At 44.4% G+C, this 19,176-nt stretch overlaps 1 protein-coding gene across 7 annotated transcripts in view; it reads left to right on the top strand.

The window, feature by feature from the left end:
• The first annotated feature begins 7,048 nt into the window (after nucleotides 1-7,048).
• aff3 (AF4/FMR2 family, member 3) overlaps nucleotides 7,049-19,176 on the top strand; it is a 29,991-nt gene continuing 17,863 nt past the window's right edge. Inside the window, exons 1-6 of one of the 7 annotated variants that reach the window (XM_064976287.1) lie at nucleotides 7,467-7,551; nucleotides 13,766-13,898; nucleotides 15,577-15,632; nucleotides 16,461-16,736; nucleotides 18,810-18,884; nucleotides 18,970-19,023. In XM_064976287.1, coding sequence (XP_064832359.1) covers nucleotides 18,813-18,884; nucleotides 18,970-19,023 — 126 coding nt within the window. In that variant the 5' untranslated portion in view covers nucleotides 7,467-7,551; nucleotides 13,766-13,898; nucleotides 15,577-15,632; nucleotides 16,461-16,736; nucleotides 18,810-18,812. The other 6 variants (XM_064976288.1, XM_064976289.1, XM_064976292.1 and 3 more) reach the window with 6 other exon arrangements.

Here is a 19,176-nt window from a genome sequence, read left to right as displayed (position 1 = left end):
AGAGTAAATGAGAGAGAGAGGGAGCGATAATAGTGTGTGTGTTCTTTATCCCCCTCTTTATCTCACCCTCTCTTTATCTCCCCCTCCCTTTATCTCCCCTCTCTTTATCTCGCCCTCTCTTTATCTCCCCCTCCCTTTATCTCCCCTCTCTTTATCTCCCCCTCCCTTTATCTCTCCCTCTCTTTATCTCTCCCTCTCTTTATCTCCCCCGCTCTTTATCTCCCCCTCCCTTTATCTCTCCCTCTCTTTATCTCCCCTCTCTTTATCTCCCCCTCCCTTTATCTCTCCCTCTCTTTATCTCCCCTCTCTGGACGAAGAAGAATATGTAAACAGCACTTTATTGATTACTTTTACTATTTTATAACCAACTTCCACATGATTTAACATAATGCAGACAGTTGCCTGTGCTTCATTGCTATTGTGTTGGAGAGATACTGACTTAATAACTTACAGTACGAGCCTCTGATATACACACATAATAACACACACACATGTGCATACACACACACACACACTGCCACCTCCTCCTCTTTCCCATAGTGCTATATCTCACCCAGTGAAAGGGTCTACTTGACCTCTCTGTCATCCTCCATGTCCACAGGGAACAGAGAAGCCACACCTGGACCACAAACAGACATACGCATGCATGCACACACAGACACACACACACATACCACACCACACACACACAAACACCAGGGCCTGCCCATGGTCTGATAACCGTAAACAGGTCACCGTGGGTATATTAGCAGTGCAGTCTCTGAGGGGTTCAACCAAAACTCAACCACGTTGAACTAGGAGAGGCGAGACACATCCCGGTGAAGCTAGTGGCTTCCTCCTCATTGTAGAGCAGGAGTTTCCCTTTAACCACTGGTTATAAGCAAATAGTATATGTATTTCTATACTATGTTATACTATTTTACTATACTACTATACTATACTATTATACTACACTGTACTGTACTACTATACTGCTATAATGTATTACTATACGACTATACTTTACTAGAAACACAAATTATATGCACATATACTATATTATACACATATGTATGTTTCGTACACATATAAACACACATGTATTATTTCTGTCAATGTTTGACGTTTTTTACCAGACTGTTCAGTTCAATTCTGTCTTTTTCCTAGTGTCATAATTTCCCCAACAATGTTGAATCCCTTTGCAATTGCAGTTCGTGACACCCTTTGTAATCCAGTGGAGGCTGGTGAGGGGAGGACGGCTCATAATAATGTCTGGAATGGAGCAAATGGAATGGTGTCAAACACATGGAAACCATCTATTTGAGTTTTTTGATTCCATTCCTCTTATTCCACTCCATCCACTACCATGATCCCATCCTCCCCAATTAAGGTGCCACCAACCTCCTGTGATTCTCTCGGAGTGAACATCTGAGTGAAAATACTTAAATGAATGAGAGCCGAATAAGCAAATACAGTATCTGTGTTTCTGACATAGGTTAGTTGTTATTAGTTTATAGATGTGATCAGTGGCACCTGTCTGTCTCAATGGTTGAGCAGGACAGTTTGCCATCAAAAGCAACACTTATACTGTAGAAGGAAAATAACTCAAGGAATATTGAACCACCAATAACACAAATTGCCTTACTAATGTTGTTCATTAAATTAAATTAAATAGAAACTCTGTATAATCCCTCCTGACTCCTTTCTTATTTAGACATTTGGTCTTATCAGGGCAGGGAGGCCATATTTGTCTTCCTTCGCCCTCTCCCTTTTCTCTCTCCACTTTTTGGTTATATTCTTCAAGTAGCCTCTTATTCCAATGTGGCATGCACTGTTGCTGTGCACCTGGAAAAGGGACAGAGTGTTATAACTCTTCAACCTCTACATTCATGATTTGGCTTAGCTATTCTTTACCAAACCAACGATTCTGCATTATCAATTTAATTATTCAAATGTAAAAAAATATGCACAGCCTGACCTACCTGTGCCTCTTTTTCCTTCAGAATCTTCTTCTGGGCTATCTCCGCTTCCATGTGTCGCATCTGTTTGGTCCATCCATCTTCTCTTAAGCTCCAAACCATCTCCATCGCCTGCATCTGGTCTGATAACCTGGCCTTGTCCTTGGCCCAGTCGCTCTGCTCATTTCCCCAGGCTTTCTCGGTCTGGACAATTTTCACTACCAGTCTCTGAATAGTCTCCTGGAGTGCAGTTTTCCCTGTCTCTGCCATCTTGATCTCTGCCTCTGTTGTTTTCGAGGCACACCAGAGATCCTTGATTATCTTTTGAAAGCTCTCTGCTTCATCTATTAGAGCAGATTTCTCCCTCTTCCAAAGCTTCTCCAGTTTTGACCACTGGTCTGAAAACATGGCTTTGGCCTTGTTCCAGTCTTCCTGCTCTTTTCCCCAGGCTTCCTCTGTCCTCACCTGTTTCTTCACCAGTCTTTGAATGATCTCATCGAGGGTAGTTGTTTCTGCCTCTGCCATCTCCTTTAGAGCTTTCTCTTGGACTGCATATTTATTCTGCTCCCACTCTACGCTCATCTCCAACTCCTGAATGTTTTTTTATCAATTGCTCATGCTCAGCTCTCCTCTCTTCTTCCGTCCTTTCCTTCAGACGCTCAAACCTTTTTTTCAGCTGTTGGAGTAGCATCAGAAACAGCCTGCTCTGTCCTCACCTCTGTCTTGGCCAGGGGGGCGTATTTAACCCACACAGCGTTAGAGACCTGTCGAGACAGACACGGTTCAGTAGTTAATAGCTTTCTGCCCTTGGTTGCAGATACTAAATGTTTTGCTCAGCCTGACTGTGGACTGTGCTGCTCTCTGGAAAAATAATAGATGGCAAGTTCAGACACTGTTCTGTCTATTGCCCTAACATGGTGGCACAGTCCAAAGATAAAATACTTCGTTGAGCTATATGTAATTGCACTTATTCTCCATTCTTTCATTGAAGTGATAATCAAATGACATTTTAGTAGGTCTACACTGTCCTGGTGTTTATCAATATAGTCTACCAACAAACTATTCTACAATGCATGCTGTAGTAGTTATTAATTTTACTTTGAATGTAATGAGTCATACTTAAACTTGTTCAGACTTACAGGTGGCTGTTTAGTGTCCATCACTTTGCCCTGCAAATACCATAGGTGTAGGCTATATTACAGGAATCCCTCTCACTAATGTATATAGTCATGGCATAGATTTGCCCATAATATACTGTATTTGACAAATTCCAATCATATTTCTAAAAGTCATTTTAACCTAGCAGGAAATGAGTGTCCAGTTGTATCATCTGATGATCTTATTGGCCTATATTATAGCCTAGCGCCTTACAGCATTGTTTAGGCTAGCCTACCTGTTCTAGGCTAGCCTACCTGTTCTAGGCTAGCCTACCTGTTCTAGGCTAGCCTACCTGTTCTAGGCTAACCTACCTGTTCTAGGCTAGCCTACCTGTTCTAGGCTAGCCTACCTGTTCTAGGCTAGCCTACCTGTTCTAGGCTAGCCTACCTGTTCTAGGCCAGCCTACTGTTCTAGGTTCTAGGCTAGGCCTACCTGTTTAGGCCAGCCTCACCTGTTCTAGGCCAGCCTACCTGTTCTAGGCCAGCCTACCAGTTCTAGGCTAGCCTACCTGTTCTAGGCCAGCCTCACCTGTTCTAGGCCAGCCTACCTGTTCTAGGCCAGCCTCACCTGTTCTAGGCCAACCTACCTGTTCCAGGCCAGCCTACCTGTTCCAGGCCAGCCTACCTGTTCTAGGCCAGCCTACCTGTTTAGGCCAGCCTACCTGTTCCAGGCCAGCCTACCTGTTCTAGGCCAGCCTACCAGTTCTAGGCCAGCCTACCTGTTCTAGGCCAGCCTACCTGTTCCAGGCCAGCCTACCTGTTCTAGGCCAACCTACCTGTTCCAGGCCAGCCTACCTGTTCTAGGCCAACCTACCTGTTCTAGGCCAGCCTACCTGTTCTAGGCCAGCCTACCTGTTCTAGGCCAGCCCACCTGTTCTAGGCCAGCCTCTACCTGTTCTAGGCCAGCCTACCTGTTCTAGGCCAGCCTCTACCTGTTCTAGGCCAGCCTACCTGTTCCAGGCCAGCCTACCTGTTCCAGGCCAGCCTACCTGTTCCAGGCCAACCTACCTGTTCTAGGCCAGCCTACCTGTTCTAGGCCAGCCTACCTGTTCCAGGCCAGCCTACCTGTTCAGGCCAGCCTACCTGTTCCAGGCCAGCCTCACCTGTTCTAGGCCAGCCTACCTGTTCTAGGCCAGCCTCACCTGTTCTAGGCCAGCCACCTGTTCTAGGGCCGTTCTAGGCCTACCTGTTCTAGGCCAGCCTACCTGTTCAGGCCAGCCTACCTGTTCTAGGCCAGCCTACCTGTTCTAGGCCAGCCTACCTGTTCTAGGCCAGCCTACCTGTTCTAGGCCAGCCTACCTGTTCTAGGCCAGGCCTACCTGTTCTAGGCCAGCCTACCTGTTCTAGGCTAACCTACCTGTTCTAGGCCAGCCTACCTGTTCTAGGCCAGCCTACCTGTTCTAGGCCAGCCTACCTGTTCTAGGCCAGCCTACCTAGGTTCTAGGCCAGGCCAACCTACCTGTTCTAGGCCAGCCTACCTGTTCTAGGCCAGCCTCACCTGTTCTAGGCCAGCCTACCTGTTCTAGGCCAGCCTACCTGTTCTAGGCCAGCCTACCTGTTCTAGGCCAGCCTACCTGTTCTAGGCCAGCCTACCTGTTCTAGGCCAGCCTACCTGTTCTAGGCCAGCCTACCTGTTCTAGGCCAGCCTACCTGTTCTAGGCCAGCCTACCTGTTCTAGGCCAGCCTACCTGTTCTAGGCCAGCCTACCTGTTCTAGGCCAGCCTACCTGTTCTAGGCCAGCCTACCTGTTCTAGGCCAGCCTCTACCTGTTCTAGGCCAGCCTACCTGTTCTAGGCCAGCCTCACCTGTTCTAGGCCAGCCTACCTGTTCTAGGCCAGCCTACCTGTTCTAGGCCACCTACCTGTTCTAGGCCAGCCTACCTGTTCTAGGCCAGCCTCACCTGTTCTAGGCCAGCCTCACCTGTTCTAGGCCAGCCTCACCTGTTCTAGGCCAGCCTACCTGTTCTAGGCCAGCCTCTACCTGTTCTAGGCCAGCCTACCTGTTCTAGGCCAGCCTACCTGTTCTAGGCTAGCCTACCTGTTCTAGGCTAGCCTACCTGTTCTAGGCTAGCCTACCTGTTCTAGGCTAGCCTACCTGTTCTAGGCTAGCCTACCTGTTCTAGGCTAGCCTACCTGTTCTAGGCTAGCCTACCTGTTCTAGGCTAGCCTCTACCTGTTCTAGGCTAGCCTACCTGTTCTAGGCTAGCCTACCTGTTCTAGGCTAGCCTACCTGTTCTAGGCTAGCCTCTACCTGTTCTAGGCTAGCCTACCTGTTCTAGGCTAGCCTCTACCTGTTCTAGGCTAGCCTACCTGTTCTAGGCTAGCCTACCTGTTCTAGGCTAGCCTACCTGTTCTAGGCTAGCCTCTACCTGTTCTAGGCTAGCCTACCTGTTCTTTCTTCCCCCGAGGTTTTCGCTGCATGGCTGAAAAACAAATCAAAATACTTTTTTTCAATATGGCTATGCTGAAAAGGTTTGATAGGTGGTGCGTTACACTATCCTACTGTTTGTTTTTGTCCTGTGCGTGCGCTCTGACTGGGCAATAATGGCTTTGGAGCGTATGCAATGTGTGTCATCACTGGGTATCAGTTCGATTGATGTATGATAAGTTGTCAACTACCGTAAATTAAATGTAATTTTGTGTGTGTGTGAAAATCCAATACAGAATGGAAACACCATTGATTCAACCAGCTTATGTCCATGATAATGCATGTTGTCAGAATTCGAATCTCTAATATTGTACCCTATATATCGGTACACAGAGCCATATATAGTTAGGTCTAAATACATGGCACTGGTGGTACCATGCACAAAACTAGAGTGGGATTCATATTTATATAATGGTACCAACATCAGAAGCTGTCACAACCTGATCAGTTTCACCTGTCCTCGTTATTGTCTCCACCTCCTCCAGGTGTGGTTTGTTTTTCCCGGTGTATTTATCGCTGTGTTTCCTGTCTCTCTGTGTCTTGTATGTTAGTCAAGTCAACCAGCGTGTTTTTCCCCATACTCCTTTTGCTATTCTATTGTTGATAGTCTTCCTGGTTTTGACCCCCTGCCTGACTCTGGACTTCTTTTCCCGCCTGACTGATCATCCTGCCTGGCCTGACCTTGACTCTGCCTGCCCTTCGGTACCTAATGGACTCCGAACTGGGTTTGACCATTTTGCCTGTCCACGACCATTCTCTTGCCTTCCCCTATTGATTCATAAATATTGTAAGACTCCAACCATCTGCCTCCTGTGTCTGCATCTGGGTCTCGCCTTGTGTCGTGATAGAAACACCCAAATAAAACAACGAGGTGTTCAACTGTCGGCTGAAACCACGCAATTACAGATCCGTGCGTTTTTTCTCCAGGGTCTCCTCTCGCACTAGACGGTTGGGCTCAATTACAAATAAATAGCACACGTAGACTAACTACTGTATTTCACCTTTTAAAAGTTAGTAAAGCTGCTGAGATACTCAACCGCTTGATCTGCCAGATGTTGTCTGGTCTATGCCCTCCACTTCTCCTGGGAGATAAAAACTTTTTTTCTCTCTCTCCTTCCTCAGTCTCATCTCTCTCCTCCCTTTCCTTGCGGACCCCCCCCCCCCCCATACTCTTGTGAAAAAAAATCACATTTTAAAACGTAACTATCACAAGCGAAGTTACATTTTCCCATGTGAAAATCGAATTTGTACTTTCAAATCTAACTCTCACATGTGAAGCACGTCATCACATGTGCAATTAAAATATTTGTTTAGTACCCCCCCCCCCCCCCCCTCTCTCTCTCTCTCTCTCTCTCGCCCGCGGCATCTGGGGCAGGGACATGAGTCATATTTCATTAGAACAACACCAACTCTACACAACACAGACCCGCTGCGTCCCAGTCCAGACCCCAGCAGAGTGCATTAGCGGTAATGATAGATCGCACAGGCATTCACTGGCAGGATGCGGAGAGGGTGAAACAATAATAATTGAACAGCAAGTGACCCCCTTCACTTTTCAGAGATTGTACACTGGGTGTATGGTGAGATTGTGCGCTGCACTGTGCTTCCATTCAGATACGTGCTGGGAGGAGTATGTGCCACATTGTTTCCGTGTGTGTGTGGGGGTCATTGATGTGTGTGTGTGCAGTGTCTCGGTTGCGGCGCTCCCCGTGGATGTTTGAACTTCGTGCCTGAACCTATAACGGATGCGTCACGTCGGCTCTGTCATGCGAATCCTCCCGTACGCCAACGCACAGCGCACGCTCGCTCCCAAGACGACACCGACTCCGTGACTCTCCATTTGAGCTGGTGACGCTGCTCGCTCTCTGGCGGTAGAACGGGATGTTTGGCATTTGTACGGATGTGTGCTCGCACGGTGCGTCTTCTGTGAGATGGACCGAGGAGAGGACCAGTGACCAAACATGCCTACAGTCCTCCGCGACAAGGGCAAACTTTCCAACGTCTCTTTGTTGCTTCGATGTGCTTTCCAGGTGAGAAGAGATACATGGCTATCTATTCAGTCAAGTTCATGTGATAGTCAAGAAATACAATTTCTTATAGTTGTTTTGCTTTCTGTGTTTTACTTGAAATGTATAATACTCTTTTGTAATAAGATTTTTTGTATGCTATTGTATTTCCGTTCTCATTTCAATTTACTGTAATGTGAAACCAAAATTAATTATATAGAATAATGCAACAAAGCTAGTTAAGGATGTATTGCAAATACAACACAACAATTCACATGGTTTGAAATGTTATATTGATTTGTACAGTCTATGGTTTGAATAGTCACGATGAGATGTAAAATAAGTTGAGAAGTCTTGAGGTCAGAGACAGTTAAACCCATTTCCGTCGTTTGACAGGCCAACCCACAACCTTTCGTTTTCACTTTAGATTGAAGCATACACTGTTCTAAATATAGAAACGGTAAGAGAACTACGAAGACATTTAAATACAACTGTACTACGGGCGCTGAATAGGCAACAGATGGTTGTAGAATAGTTGGTCTGTATGCTGTTTGTTTGAAGGTGTTATGATGGGTTGAGGTTGGTTTGGGCCGCAGGAGACCGTGGTGTGTGTCTGGGGGATTGCGTCACCATTACTGTACCCTGCTGATGTTTTAAGAGATGTGTGAAATGCATTATGCATATTATGCACACATTCTACAGCCACACTTTCACCACTGTGTTCAATGACAGAGGTGCACCCTCTCTCTCTCTCTCTCTCTCTCTCTCTCTCTCTCTCTCTCTCTCTCTCTCTCTCTCTCTCTCTCTCTCTCTCTCTCTCTCTCTCTCTCACACACACACACACACACACACACACACACTTCTCCATGCCAGTGCTTGATCACGCAGTCAGACAGTGGAGTGACTCATGCACACACACACACACACACACACACACACACACACACACACACACACACACACACACACACACACACACACACACACACACACACACACACACACACACACACAGCAGAGAAAATAAGAACAGTCTCAACAGCCAATTATTGCAGGATATCCAAGGATATGCAGTAACAACAACCACCAGTATTTCAGCAAGAAAGATAATGAGTGGAAAGAGGGACAGTAAAATGGGGACTAGAGATAGAGAGAAGGACAGAGGAAGGTAGGATGGGGGAGAGAGAGAAAGGGGAGAATATGAGCATCCCTCCCATCAACAGCTGTGATTGTTTAGATATGATTCACCAACCAACATCAACCTCCCCTCAACTGTGTGTGTGTCCATTTCATACGTGCACTCCTGACTAGTGTTTTAGATCCACTGAATCATCTCTCTCTCCCTCTCTCTCTCTCTCTCTCTCTCTCTCTCTTGTTTACTCTTTTTCTCTCTCTCACTTTCTCTTTGAGACTATATGCAACATCTGGAACAGGAAATGGTAGTGGCAGGCATGTATAGCTCACAGGTGTGTGTGTGTGCGTATGTGTTTGTGTGTGTGGACGTGCAACCTGTCATTGAACACAATGCTGAAAGTGTAGCCATATTATAAGCACAGATAGAAAAAGGAGCCAGATGTTTAATCAAATGTATAAATCTGATCCATCCGGTTGGAAGTTTAATTTAGTTATTTCACAGGGAATTTGCGATGCGTAGGCCCTCTGGCTACATTTACTTCAATACAAAACCTAGGAGGCTCATGGTTCTCAACCCCTTCCATAGACTTACAAAGTAATTATGACCACTTCCGGAAGACGTCCTCCAACCTATCAGAGCTCTTGTAGCATGAATTCACATGTTGGCCACCCAATCAAACGATCAGAGAATGGATCTAGTACTGAAAGCATCAGCTAAAACTAGCTAGCACTGCAGTGCATAACATGTGATGAGTATTGCACTCAAAGAGAGAGAAAGACAATAGTTGAACAGTTTATAACAAATTATGGAGAAGCAAGCTAAGTAAGTGAAAGTGAAACATGAAAAAAATACGAAATATAGCTAGAGAGAGAGCTAGCTATATTTCGTATTTTTTTCATGTTTCACTTTCACTTACTTAGCTAGTGAATGCAGCTAGCTAGTCTAGCCTACTCAAACACTCAGCTTAAACAGAGATGGATGCTATGTTAGCTATTGCTATCCAAGACTGGGACTCTTCCAAGTCAAGGTAAGCTTTTGGTTTTAGAAATGTATTGCCACCGGGGCCCACCGTTGTAACTGCTAAACTGCTTGCAGTACACTGTTGTAGCGTGTTGTAGCATATTTTTCCACCTGGTCACAAACAGCTGATGTGTTGTGCACTGAAGTCCAGAAGCAAAGGGAAAAGGTGAGAGGAGGGGAGCGCGTAGGAATTCTACAACAATTAAAGGAATCATGCTGTATGTATGTGGCTGCTATGAAAGTGAACTGTGTTTCTGTGTGATCAGGGATGTATTCATTCCATCGGAAAAACATTTTTTGAACGGAAGCAAGCTGAATGAAACGGCACTAAACATATCTGTATTTGTCCAATATAAACTCTTGTTTGCAACAGTTGGACTAATGATTCCACCGTAGATCAGCTATCTAGATGCAGGCAAGAGTGTGCAAGGCGGTATTGAATGTGTCAAGTCTCACCTTGATTACTCAAATTTCACTTGACCTGTGTGCACCTATGTTGTAAACGTTCATTCATTGGCAAGGTTGTAGCAACCTGATGGGAATAGGGAACATTTTAGTATCATGTAGTAGCCTAAATCTATCGATGTTACCAGTGGCGGTTCGAGCTTGTATGGCTCCTGGGCGAACCCCGCTGCACCATTCTGCACTAACTGTCATTTGTACTCAGACGTTTGGAACAACACAAATAAATAATCAGAGCATTTAAAACGATATAAATATAAAAATATATACAAAAATAAGACTCATACATATCAAAAAGAGGTAACAAAGACAAATAGAAACATATTGTAGTATATAAATACAAATAAAAAAGAGAATCAAATTATTACACTATTACCCTATTGCTAACAAAAAAACACAAAAATAAATCTAAATTGCACAAATCCTATATCACACAAATACACAAATAGAATAACACACTTATAAAGAAGAGAACCTGATTTTTATACTATTGCACTTCAAACAAGAAACACACAAACTAAATTCCACAACTAATTGCATTACTAATTGCATCAGTACTGTACAAAGTTAGAGGTGCGCTATTTGATAGATTCCCCCCTCTCCCCCTACCTCGGGCTTCCAGTGGGGAGACCTGAGGTCAACCTACCCCCGCCCCCTTCCCATCTCGTACTTCTGAGTGGGAGACCTTCCCAGGCCTGCCTAGCTCACAAACTAGAATCAGGGCGCCCACTCCTTCAAGGTTAACTGACCCACAGTCCCACACGGTGACATGATATTATTGACGTGACGTGCAATTGAGCGATAGAAAACCGATCGCGCAAATGTCACCATTCGGAATATATATATTTTTTTATTTTTTTGTGCGGGCGCCGCATGCCGCCCCCGGCAAGATGCTGCCCCTGGGCGGCTGCTCATGTCGCCTATGCCTAAATCCACCACTGGATGTTACAATTAACTGAGTGAATGGAATATGAATGACAGTCATCCAATATGCTGTAACAGAAATAAGGACATACTCGTAAAAAAATGTATCGTCCTCCCTCATCTGAGACACCCCCCCCCCCCCCACCGCCACTGGTAATAACATAATACATATTTAACTTCAATAGTTTTGTTCAGTTTCTCTTGCACAAGGGTAAGACTGGTTTATGTGAGTTTTGCTAAATACACTGAGCAAAAATATAAACACAAGATGCAACAATTTCAAACATTTTACTGAGTAACAGTTCATATAAGGAAATGAGTCAATTGAAATACATTAATTAAGCCTTATCTATGGATTTCACATGACTGGGAATACAGATATGCATCTGTTTGTCACAGATACCTTTAAAAGACGATCTTGCAGGTGAAGAAGCCGGATGTGAAAGTCCTGGGCTGGCGTTTTTACACGTGGTCTGCGGTTGTAAGGCCAGTTAGACACTGTCAAATTCTCTAAAACGACATTGGAGGCGGATTATGGTAGAGAAATTAACATTCAATTCTCTGGCAACAGCTCTGGCGGACATTCCTGCAGTCAGCATGCCAATTGCATACTCCCTCAAAACTTGATACATCTGTGGCATTGTGTTGTGTGAAAAAACTGCACATTCTACAGTGTCCTTTTATTGTCCCCAGCACAAGCCTGTGTAATTATCATGCTGTTTAATCAGCTTCTTGATATGCCACACCTGTCAGGTGGATAGATTATTTTGGCAAAGGAGAAATGTTCACTAACAGGGAGGAATGTAAACAAATTTGTGCACAACATTTGAGAGAAATAAGCTTTTTGTGAGGATGGAACATTAATGGGATCTTTTATTTCAGCTCATGAAACATTGGACAAAGACTTTACAGGTTGTGTTTATATTTCTGTTCAGTATAGGTACAACGGTAGACCTGTTTCATCAGAGTACTGGATATAGCCTCTGGTGGTAACCTGGTTTGTATGGGTATATTAGGGATGAAGTGCATGTATAGACCTAGTATATATGAATGTTGAGATATATTATTGGGGCTGGGGTGTGGGGGTCATTGGGTTTAGGTGTGTGGGTAAGTGGGCTGAGGTGTATAGATATTGGGGCTGGGGTGTGTGGGTCATTGGGTTTAGGTGTGTGGGTAAGTGGGCTGAGGTGTATAGATATTGGGGCTGGGGTGTGTGGGTCATTGGGTTTAGGTGTGTGGGTAAGTGGGCTGATGTGTATAGATGCTGGGGTGTGTGGGTAATTGGGTTTAGGTGTGTGGGTAAGTGGGCTGATGTGTATAGATATTGGGGCTGGGGTGTGGGGGTCATTGGGTTTAGATGTGTGGGTAAGTGGGCTGAGGCATATAGATATTGGGGCTGGGGTGTGTGGGTCATTGGGTTTAGGTGTGTGGGTAAGTGGGCTGGGGTGTGGGGGTCATTGGGTTTAGGTGTGTGGGTAAGTGGGCTGAGGTGTATAGATATTGGGGCTGGGGTGTGTGGGTCATTGGGTTTAGATGTGTGGGTAAGTTGGATAAGGTATATAGATATTGGAGCTTGGGAATAGTGGTAAATACTGTATCTCTTAATTTTATTATAGGCACAGCACAGTATGTTCCCATCGGTCGTGACAGAAAATAAAACATACCGTTTCACATACTTTTCAATATTATTTTTCAAAAAGCAAAATGGGGTTCGGGGTTACTAATTGTATAAGGTGTACATAGTGGGCATATCTGAAAGAAATGTGGGAACAAATGGGTTCACACTCGGATCCGCAGAAGGCTACAGTAATGATGGTTCAATGCCCACAGAGGATCAGCAGAAGGCTACAGTAATGATGGTTCAATGCCCACAGAGGATCAGCAGAAGGCTACAGTAATGATGGTTCAATGCCCACAGAGGATCAGCAGAAGGCTACAGTAATGATGGTTCAATGCCCACAGAGGATCAGCAGAAGGCTACAGTAATGATGGTTCAATGCCCACAGAGGATCAGCAGAAGGCTACAGTAATGATGGTTCAATGCCCACAGAGGATCAGCAGAAGGCTACAGTAATGATGGTTCAATGCCCACAGAGGATCAGCAGAAGGCTCCAGTAATGATGGTTCAATGCCCACAGAGGATCAGCAGAAGGCTACAGTAATGATGGTTCAATGCCCACAGAGGATCCGCAGAAGGCTACAGTAATGATGGTTCAATGCCCACAGAGGATCAGCAGAAGGCTACAGTAATGATGGTTCAATGCCCACAGAGGATCAGCAGAAGGCTACAGTAATGATGGTTCAATGCCCACAGAGGATCAGCAGAAGGCTACAGTAAGGATGGTTCAATGCCCACAGAGGATCCGCAGAAGGCTACAGTAATGATGGTTCAATGCCCACAGAGGATCAGCAGAAGGCTACAGTAATGATGGTTCAATGCCCACAGACACACACCATGGAACACTGCAGATTAGCAGATTACCGAACACAACAAACAGACAAGCAAGTCTCAGTGAAGAATCTTTTTGATGTAGGCTCACAAGCCCTGGTTGGGTTTCGCAACCTATATCTGTCAAGGCATTCTCATTGGTTTCTGAAAGACCACCACTGTATAGACCTCCACAACACCTGTTTTATTTTACTGTGTGGATGTTGTCTCTATGACTTTTCTCAAACTGTTTTTCTGTCCTCACTCAGGTCATAGGAAGTGAGTGTAGCAGCTGTGTCTAGGATATTCTAGGGTAAGAGATGGTTGACTTTATACTCCCACCTGGCCTACGGGACCATAACTGCTGCATTGATCTACACTGCTCTGCACAAGCTAAATCAGGTGTGTAGTGCTGGAACAAATGTGTGTGTTGGTACACGTTACACTTTGTCCTGTCCTCTTAGTGGTGGTTGCCCTAAGGCTACTAGTAACAGGCCTTTGGGGGAATCTCTGTTGCTGTTGGTAGCTGAAGCTGAACAGAGTATGTCTGACTGTATCCTGCCTACTGAAATACTGTTCCAGTGTACTGTTCATGGTCTACCTTTCGTAGCCAAAAGACTAGCACAGGAGAGAGAAATGAAGAGAAAGGATGGGGAGAAATAGAGGGAGAGCAGACAGAGAGGAAGGCGAGAGGAGAAAGAGCAGAAGAAGAGGGAGGAAGAGAGGGGGCAGAGAGAGGGGGAAAGGGAGTGGAGAGATAGCGGCACACTGCTCACCTGGGAAGGCTTGTTGTTGTGAGAGGAGGGGAGTAAGGGATGAATCAGTGTCCTTGGTTACTGAGAGGGAGGAGAGATAATGAAGTGAAAGGAGGAGTCGAGAGAGAGAATACTTGCCTTCTGGGGTTATGGGGAAAGGGCTGTGGTTATGAAGAAGAGAGGGGAGAGGAAAAGAGTGAGAGAAGTGACAACAGGTACTAGATGTGTCTACTGCATTACGTGTGTGTGTGTGTGTGTGCGTGCGTGTGCGTGTGCATGTGTGTGTGTTAGACTGAATTGAATGAAAGGAGACATGCTTCTCAGAGCAGACTCTCCTTACTCTGTTCAATACTGAGCACTGACAGACTACTGTTCTATCACACATGTCCATCGGTTTCAACTCTCTCTCAATTCAATTTCAATTTAAGGGGCTTTATTGGCATGGGAAACATATGTTTACATTGCCAAAGCACGTGAAATAGATAATAAACAAAAGTGAAATAAACAATAAAAAATTAACAGTAACATTACAGAATAAAGACATTTCAAGTGTCATATTATGTCTATATACAGTTTTGTATACATTCTGATGTGCAAATAGTTAAAGTGCAAAGGGAAAATAAATAAACATAAATATAGGTTGTATTTACAATGGTGTTTGTTCTTCACTGGTTGCCCTTTTCTTGTGGCAACAGGTCACAAATCTTGCTGCTGTGATTGCAATGTGGTATTTCACCCAGTAGATATGGGAGTTTATCAAAACTGGATTTGTTTTCAAATTCTTTGTGGGTCTATGTAATCTGAGGGAAATATGTGTCTCTAATATAGTCATATATTTGGCTGGAGGTTAGGAAGTGCAGCTCAGTTTCCACCTCATTTTGTGGGCAGTGTGCTTTTGTCTAATTGTGTTGCTGTCCTGGGGCTCTGTGGAGTCTGTTTGTGAACAGAGCCCCAGGACCAGCTTGCTCTGTAGGTGAGCACTTTGTTATGGAAGGTTTGGGAATCACTTCCTTTTAGAACTGAACATCTCTTTTCTGGATTTTGATAATTAGTGGGTATCTGCCTAATTCTGCTGTGCATGCATTATTTGGTGTTTTATGTTGTACACAGAGGATATTTTTGCATAATTCTGCATGCAGTCACAATTTGATGTTTGTCCCATTTTGTGAATTCTTGGTTGGTGAGCGAGGTCCCCAGACCTCACAACCATAAAGGGCAATGGGTTCTATAACTGATTCAAGTATTTTTAGCCAGATCCTAATTGGTATGTCGAATTTTATGTTCCTTTTGATGGCATAGAAGGCCCTTCTTTCCTTCTCTCTCAGATTGTTCACAGCTTTGTGGAAGTTACAGTACATGTGGTGCTGATGTTTAGGCTGAGGTATGTATAGTGTTTTGTGTGCTCTATGGCAACATTGTCAAAATGGAATTTGTGTACATGGATTTTAGAATGTTGTATGTTTTTCCCCCAACACCACTTTCTATCAATTACTATAGCAGACCCTCATGCCAAATTGAGTCAAAAGCTTTTTTGAAATCAACGAAGCGTGAGAAGACTTTGTCTTTGTTTTGGTTTGTTTGTTTGTCAATTAGGGTGTGCAGGGTGTATCCGTGGTGAAGTCTCTCTCTCTGTCACACACACACATTCACACACACACACACCAGTGGCGGTCGGTACCGTTTAAGTTTAGGGAGGAATTTTGTCATTTTTTAATCAGCATGGCCTTATTTCAATTACAGCAAATTGGATGACTGTAATTCACATTCCATTCACCCAGCTCAATGTAACATCGATAGATTTAGGCTACTACATGATACACACGTTTCCCCTCTACCCATCATGAGGTTTCTACAATCTAGCCTACGAGTGAGAGTTTTTAACATAGGTGCACAGGTCGCAAGACAAATTGGAGTAATCAAGGTGACAGACATTGAAACATTCAGTACCACCTTGCACACTCTCGCCTGCATCTAGGTGTCATGTCTTGTTATGTCTGTTCCTGTCCTTTCTCTTCACTCTGTCTCTCTCTGCTGGTCTTTTTAGGTTACCTTCTCTGTCTCTCATTCTTCAGCTGTTCTACATTTCCCCTAACTAGCTCATTCACTCTTTCCCCACCTGTTCTCTCTTCCCCCTCTGATTAGGTCTCTATTTCTCTCTCTGTTCCTGCTACTTTCAGTGTCTGATTCTTGTTTGTGTTTTTGATACCAGAAGCAAGCTGTCGTCCCGTTTGCTTCCACCTTGTCCTATCCTGTCGGAGTCTGCCTGGCAGGTGCATCCTGCATTATACTACGTTCTTTTGTTCCATTGACTACGTTGGAAGAGGATTTATGCCATTCCTGTTTTTTTATTAAAGAACTCTGTTTTCTGTTAAAACCGCTTTTGGGTCTTCACTCAAGTACATAACACTAGGTGATCTAGTGTGCAATCATTAGTCCCATCGTTCCATTTTGCAAACAAACGAGAGTTTCTATTGGGCAAATTCAGGTAGGTTGATCCATTTTTTGTTCCGTTTGCTTCAATTTAATTTTTGAAGAAATTTGTTCAAAACTGTTCAACTATTCTCCTTCTCTTTCTTTGAGTACTCTACTCACAAAATGTTATGCACTGCAGTTCTAGCTATCTGTAGCTTATGTGTTCAGTACAATATTAATTATCTAATCCTTTGATTGAGAATTATGTCAGTTCATGTTGCAAGAGCTCTGATTGGTTGGAGGACGTCCTCCCAAAGTTGTCATAATTACTGTGTAAGTCTATAGAAGGGCGTAAGAACCAAGAGCCTCCTAGGATTTGTATTGAAATCAATGTACCCAGAGGAGGCCCGGAATCTAGCTGACCTCCCGTTACACCATGGTGCTACCCTACAGAGTGCTGCTGAGGCTACTGTAGACCTTCATTGCAAAACAGTTTGTTTAAATCAAATTATTTGGTGATGTGAATATATTTAGTTATAGTTGTATCTAAAAAATAATAACTTTTTGAATGTTTCACTATTTGTATTTTAAATTAACTAAATAGGATGGTCCTCCCCTTCCTCCTCTGAGGAGCCTCCACTGACACACATACACACACACACGCACACAGCCATCAGAACAGATAAGGCCTGACCTTTTCCAGAGCCTGCTTCCTGTTCAATGGCGATGCAAAAGTCGGCATGGACTAGACACACTCACACGCTCACACCATGCACGCACGCACACACACACACACACACACACACACACACACACACACACACACACACACACACACACACACACACATCCCTTTCTCTGCCATGTTAATAATCCATACTAAACAACTGTATTATTCTTCTTCTAACATGGCTGTGACTTGTCTTTGTCAGTCAATGTAATCATTTGTATGCGATGAGGATTGGTGCAAAGATCTCTCTCACTCTCTCTGGCTGGCTTCCTATTCAGAGCTTGGCTCATGTACTCAGATAGAGCAGATAACAGATAGCAGATAGGATAGTTCACTGGGCACTGTCTCATCGCCCTGATGAATATCACCTGGATCATCAAAACCCCTGTCCTCCCTCTGGTAGACCAGTGCTTCAGGGGCATCACTTGCAAACACACACACACACACACACACGCAAGCAAGTACACACACACACACACACACACACACACACACACACACACACACACACACACACACACACACACACACACACACACACACACACACACACACACACACACACACACACACTAACAAAAGAGAGATCACAAAGACAGCTACAAATATGCACAAAATACACAGAAGTTGATGTACAATATACACAAAGCGGTAGGAACAAAAGACAGGTTGTCACTCAAAACACATCACAGACACAATAGAGCAGAAACCTGTTTCACACTGTGTATACGCTGTACCATGACACCTCTGAATTCACACCGACACACACAAACACGCAGACACACACACATAGACATACACACAGATCATGGACAATTTATCACAACCTACATCATTCACAGACACCCTACAATCTCCATCCCCATCCCTCACCCTCATGTCTTTCACAGACACCCTACAACCTCGATCCCCATCCCTCACCCTCATGTCTTTCATAGACACCCTACAACCCCGATCCTCATCCCTCACCCTCTTGTCTTTCAATGGCTAGAGTTAGATCTGCATGTTCTTTTATTTAGGAAGGTGATGAAGTAAAAGTTGTCCATAAAATAAATAGTAAAGTACAGATACCCAAAAAATGACTTAAGTACTACTTTAAAGTATTTTGACTTAAGTACTTTACACCACTGTAAGCAGGGAAGTAGAGAGTAATCTGAGCCACTGTTTCAGAGGGAGTCATGATAAATAGCACAGCACTCCCTCTAGTGCCATTCACCTTCTATTGGCAAAAATATCCTCATTGGGCACTTAAGCCTGTACCATGAGTCAACCCCAGAAAACTCAAATTCTTATACTGTGTGTGGGTGTGTGTGTGCGTGTGTGTGTAAGTGTGTGCGTGTGCAGATGCTTGTCAGTAATGTTAGTAAAGGCCATCCAATCTCTGTGACCTCTGACCTCTGACCTTCATACCCCCAGGACATGAACCACTCCTGGCAGTCCCAGCAACCCTCAGGAGGTGGCCAGGCCCAGTGCTTCCTCTACAACCCTAACGTAGGCCTATGTGTGTGTTTGTGTGTGTGTGTGTGGGGGGGGGTCTTTAAACTTTATCAATCTATCTCTCTCTCTCACTCTCTAGGACACAAAGCAGCACACTACTCAGCACAAACAACGTATGTATTCACAGTCTAAGGTGTGTGTATTTGTGCGTGGGTGTATCTGTGTGAGTGTGTAATGTGTGTGTGTGTGTCTGTAACCTTTCTCTATCAGGCTGCTCAGGAATATGTTATAAGAATGAATATGTTTGTCAAACCTGCGCGTGTGTGTGTCCTCACTCCCTCTCTCT

Source organism: Oncorhynchus masou, chromosome 10 (genome assembly GCF_036934945.1).
Source record: "Oncorhynchus masou masou isolate Uvic2021 chromosome 10, UVic_Omas_1.1, whole genome shotgun sequence".
Lineage (NCBI taxonomy): Eukaryota > Metazoa > Chordata > Actinopteri > Salmoniformes > Salmonidae > Oncorhynchus > Oncorhynchus masou.
This window is presented reverse-complemented; position numbering and strand designations above follow the sequence as displayed.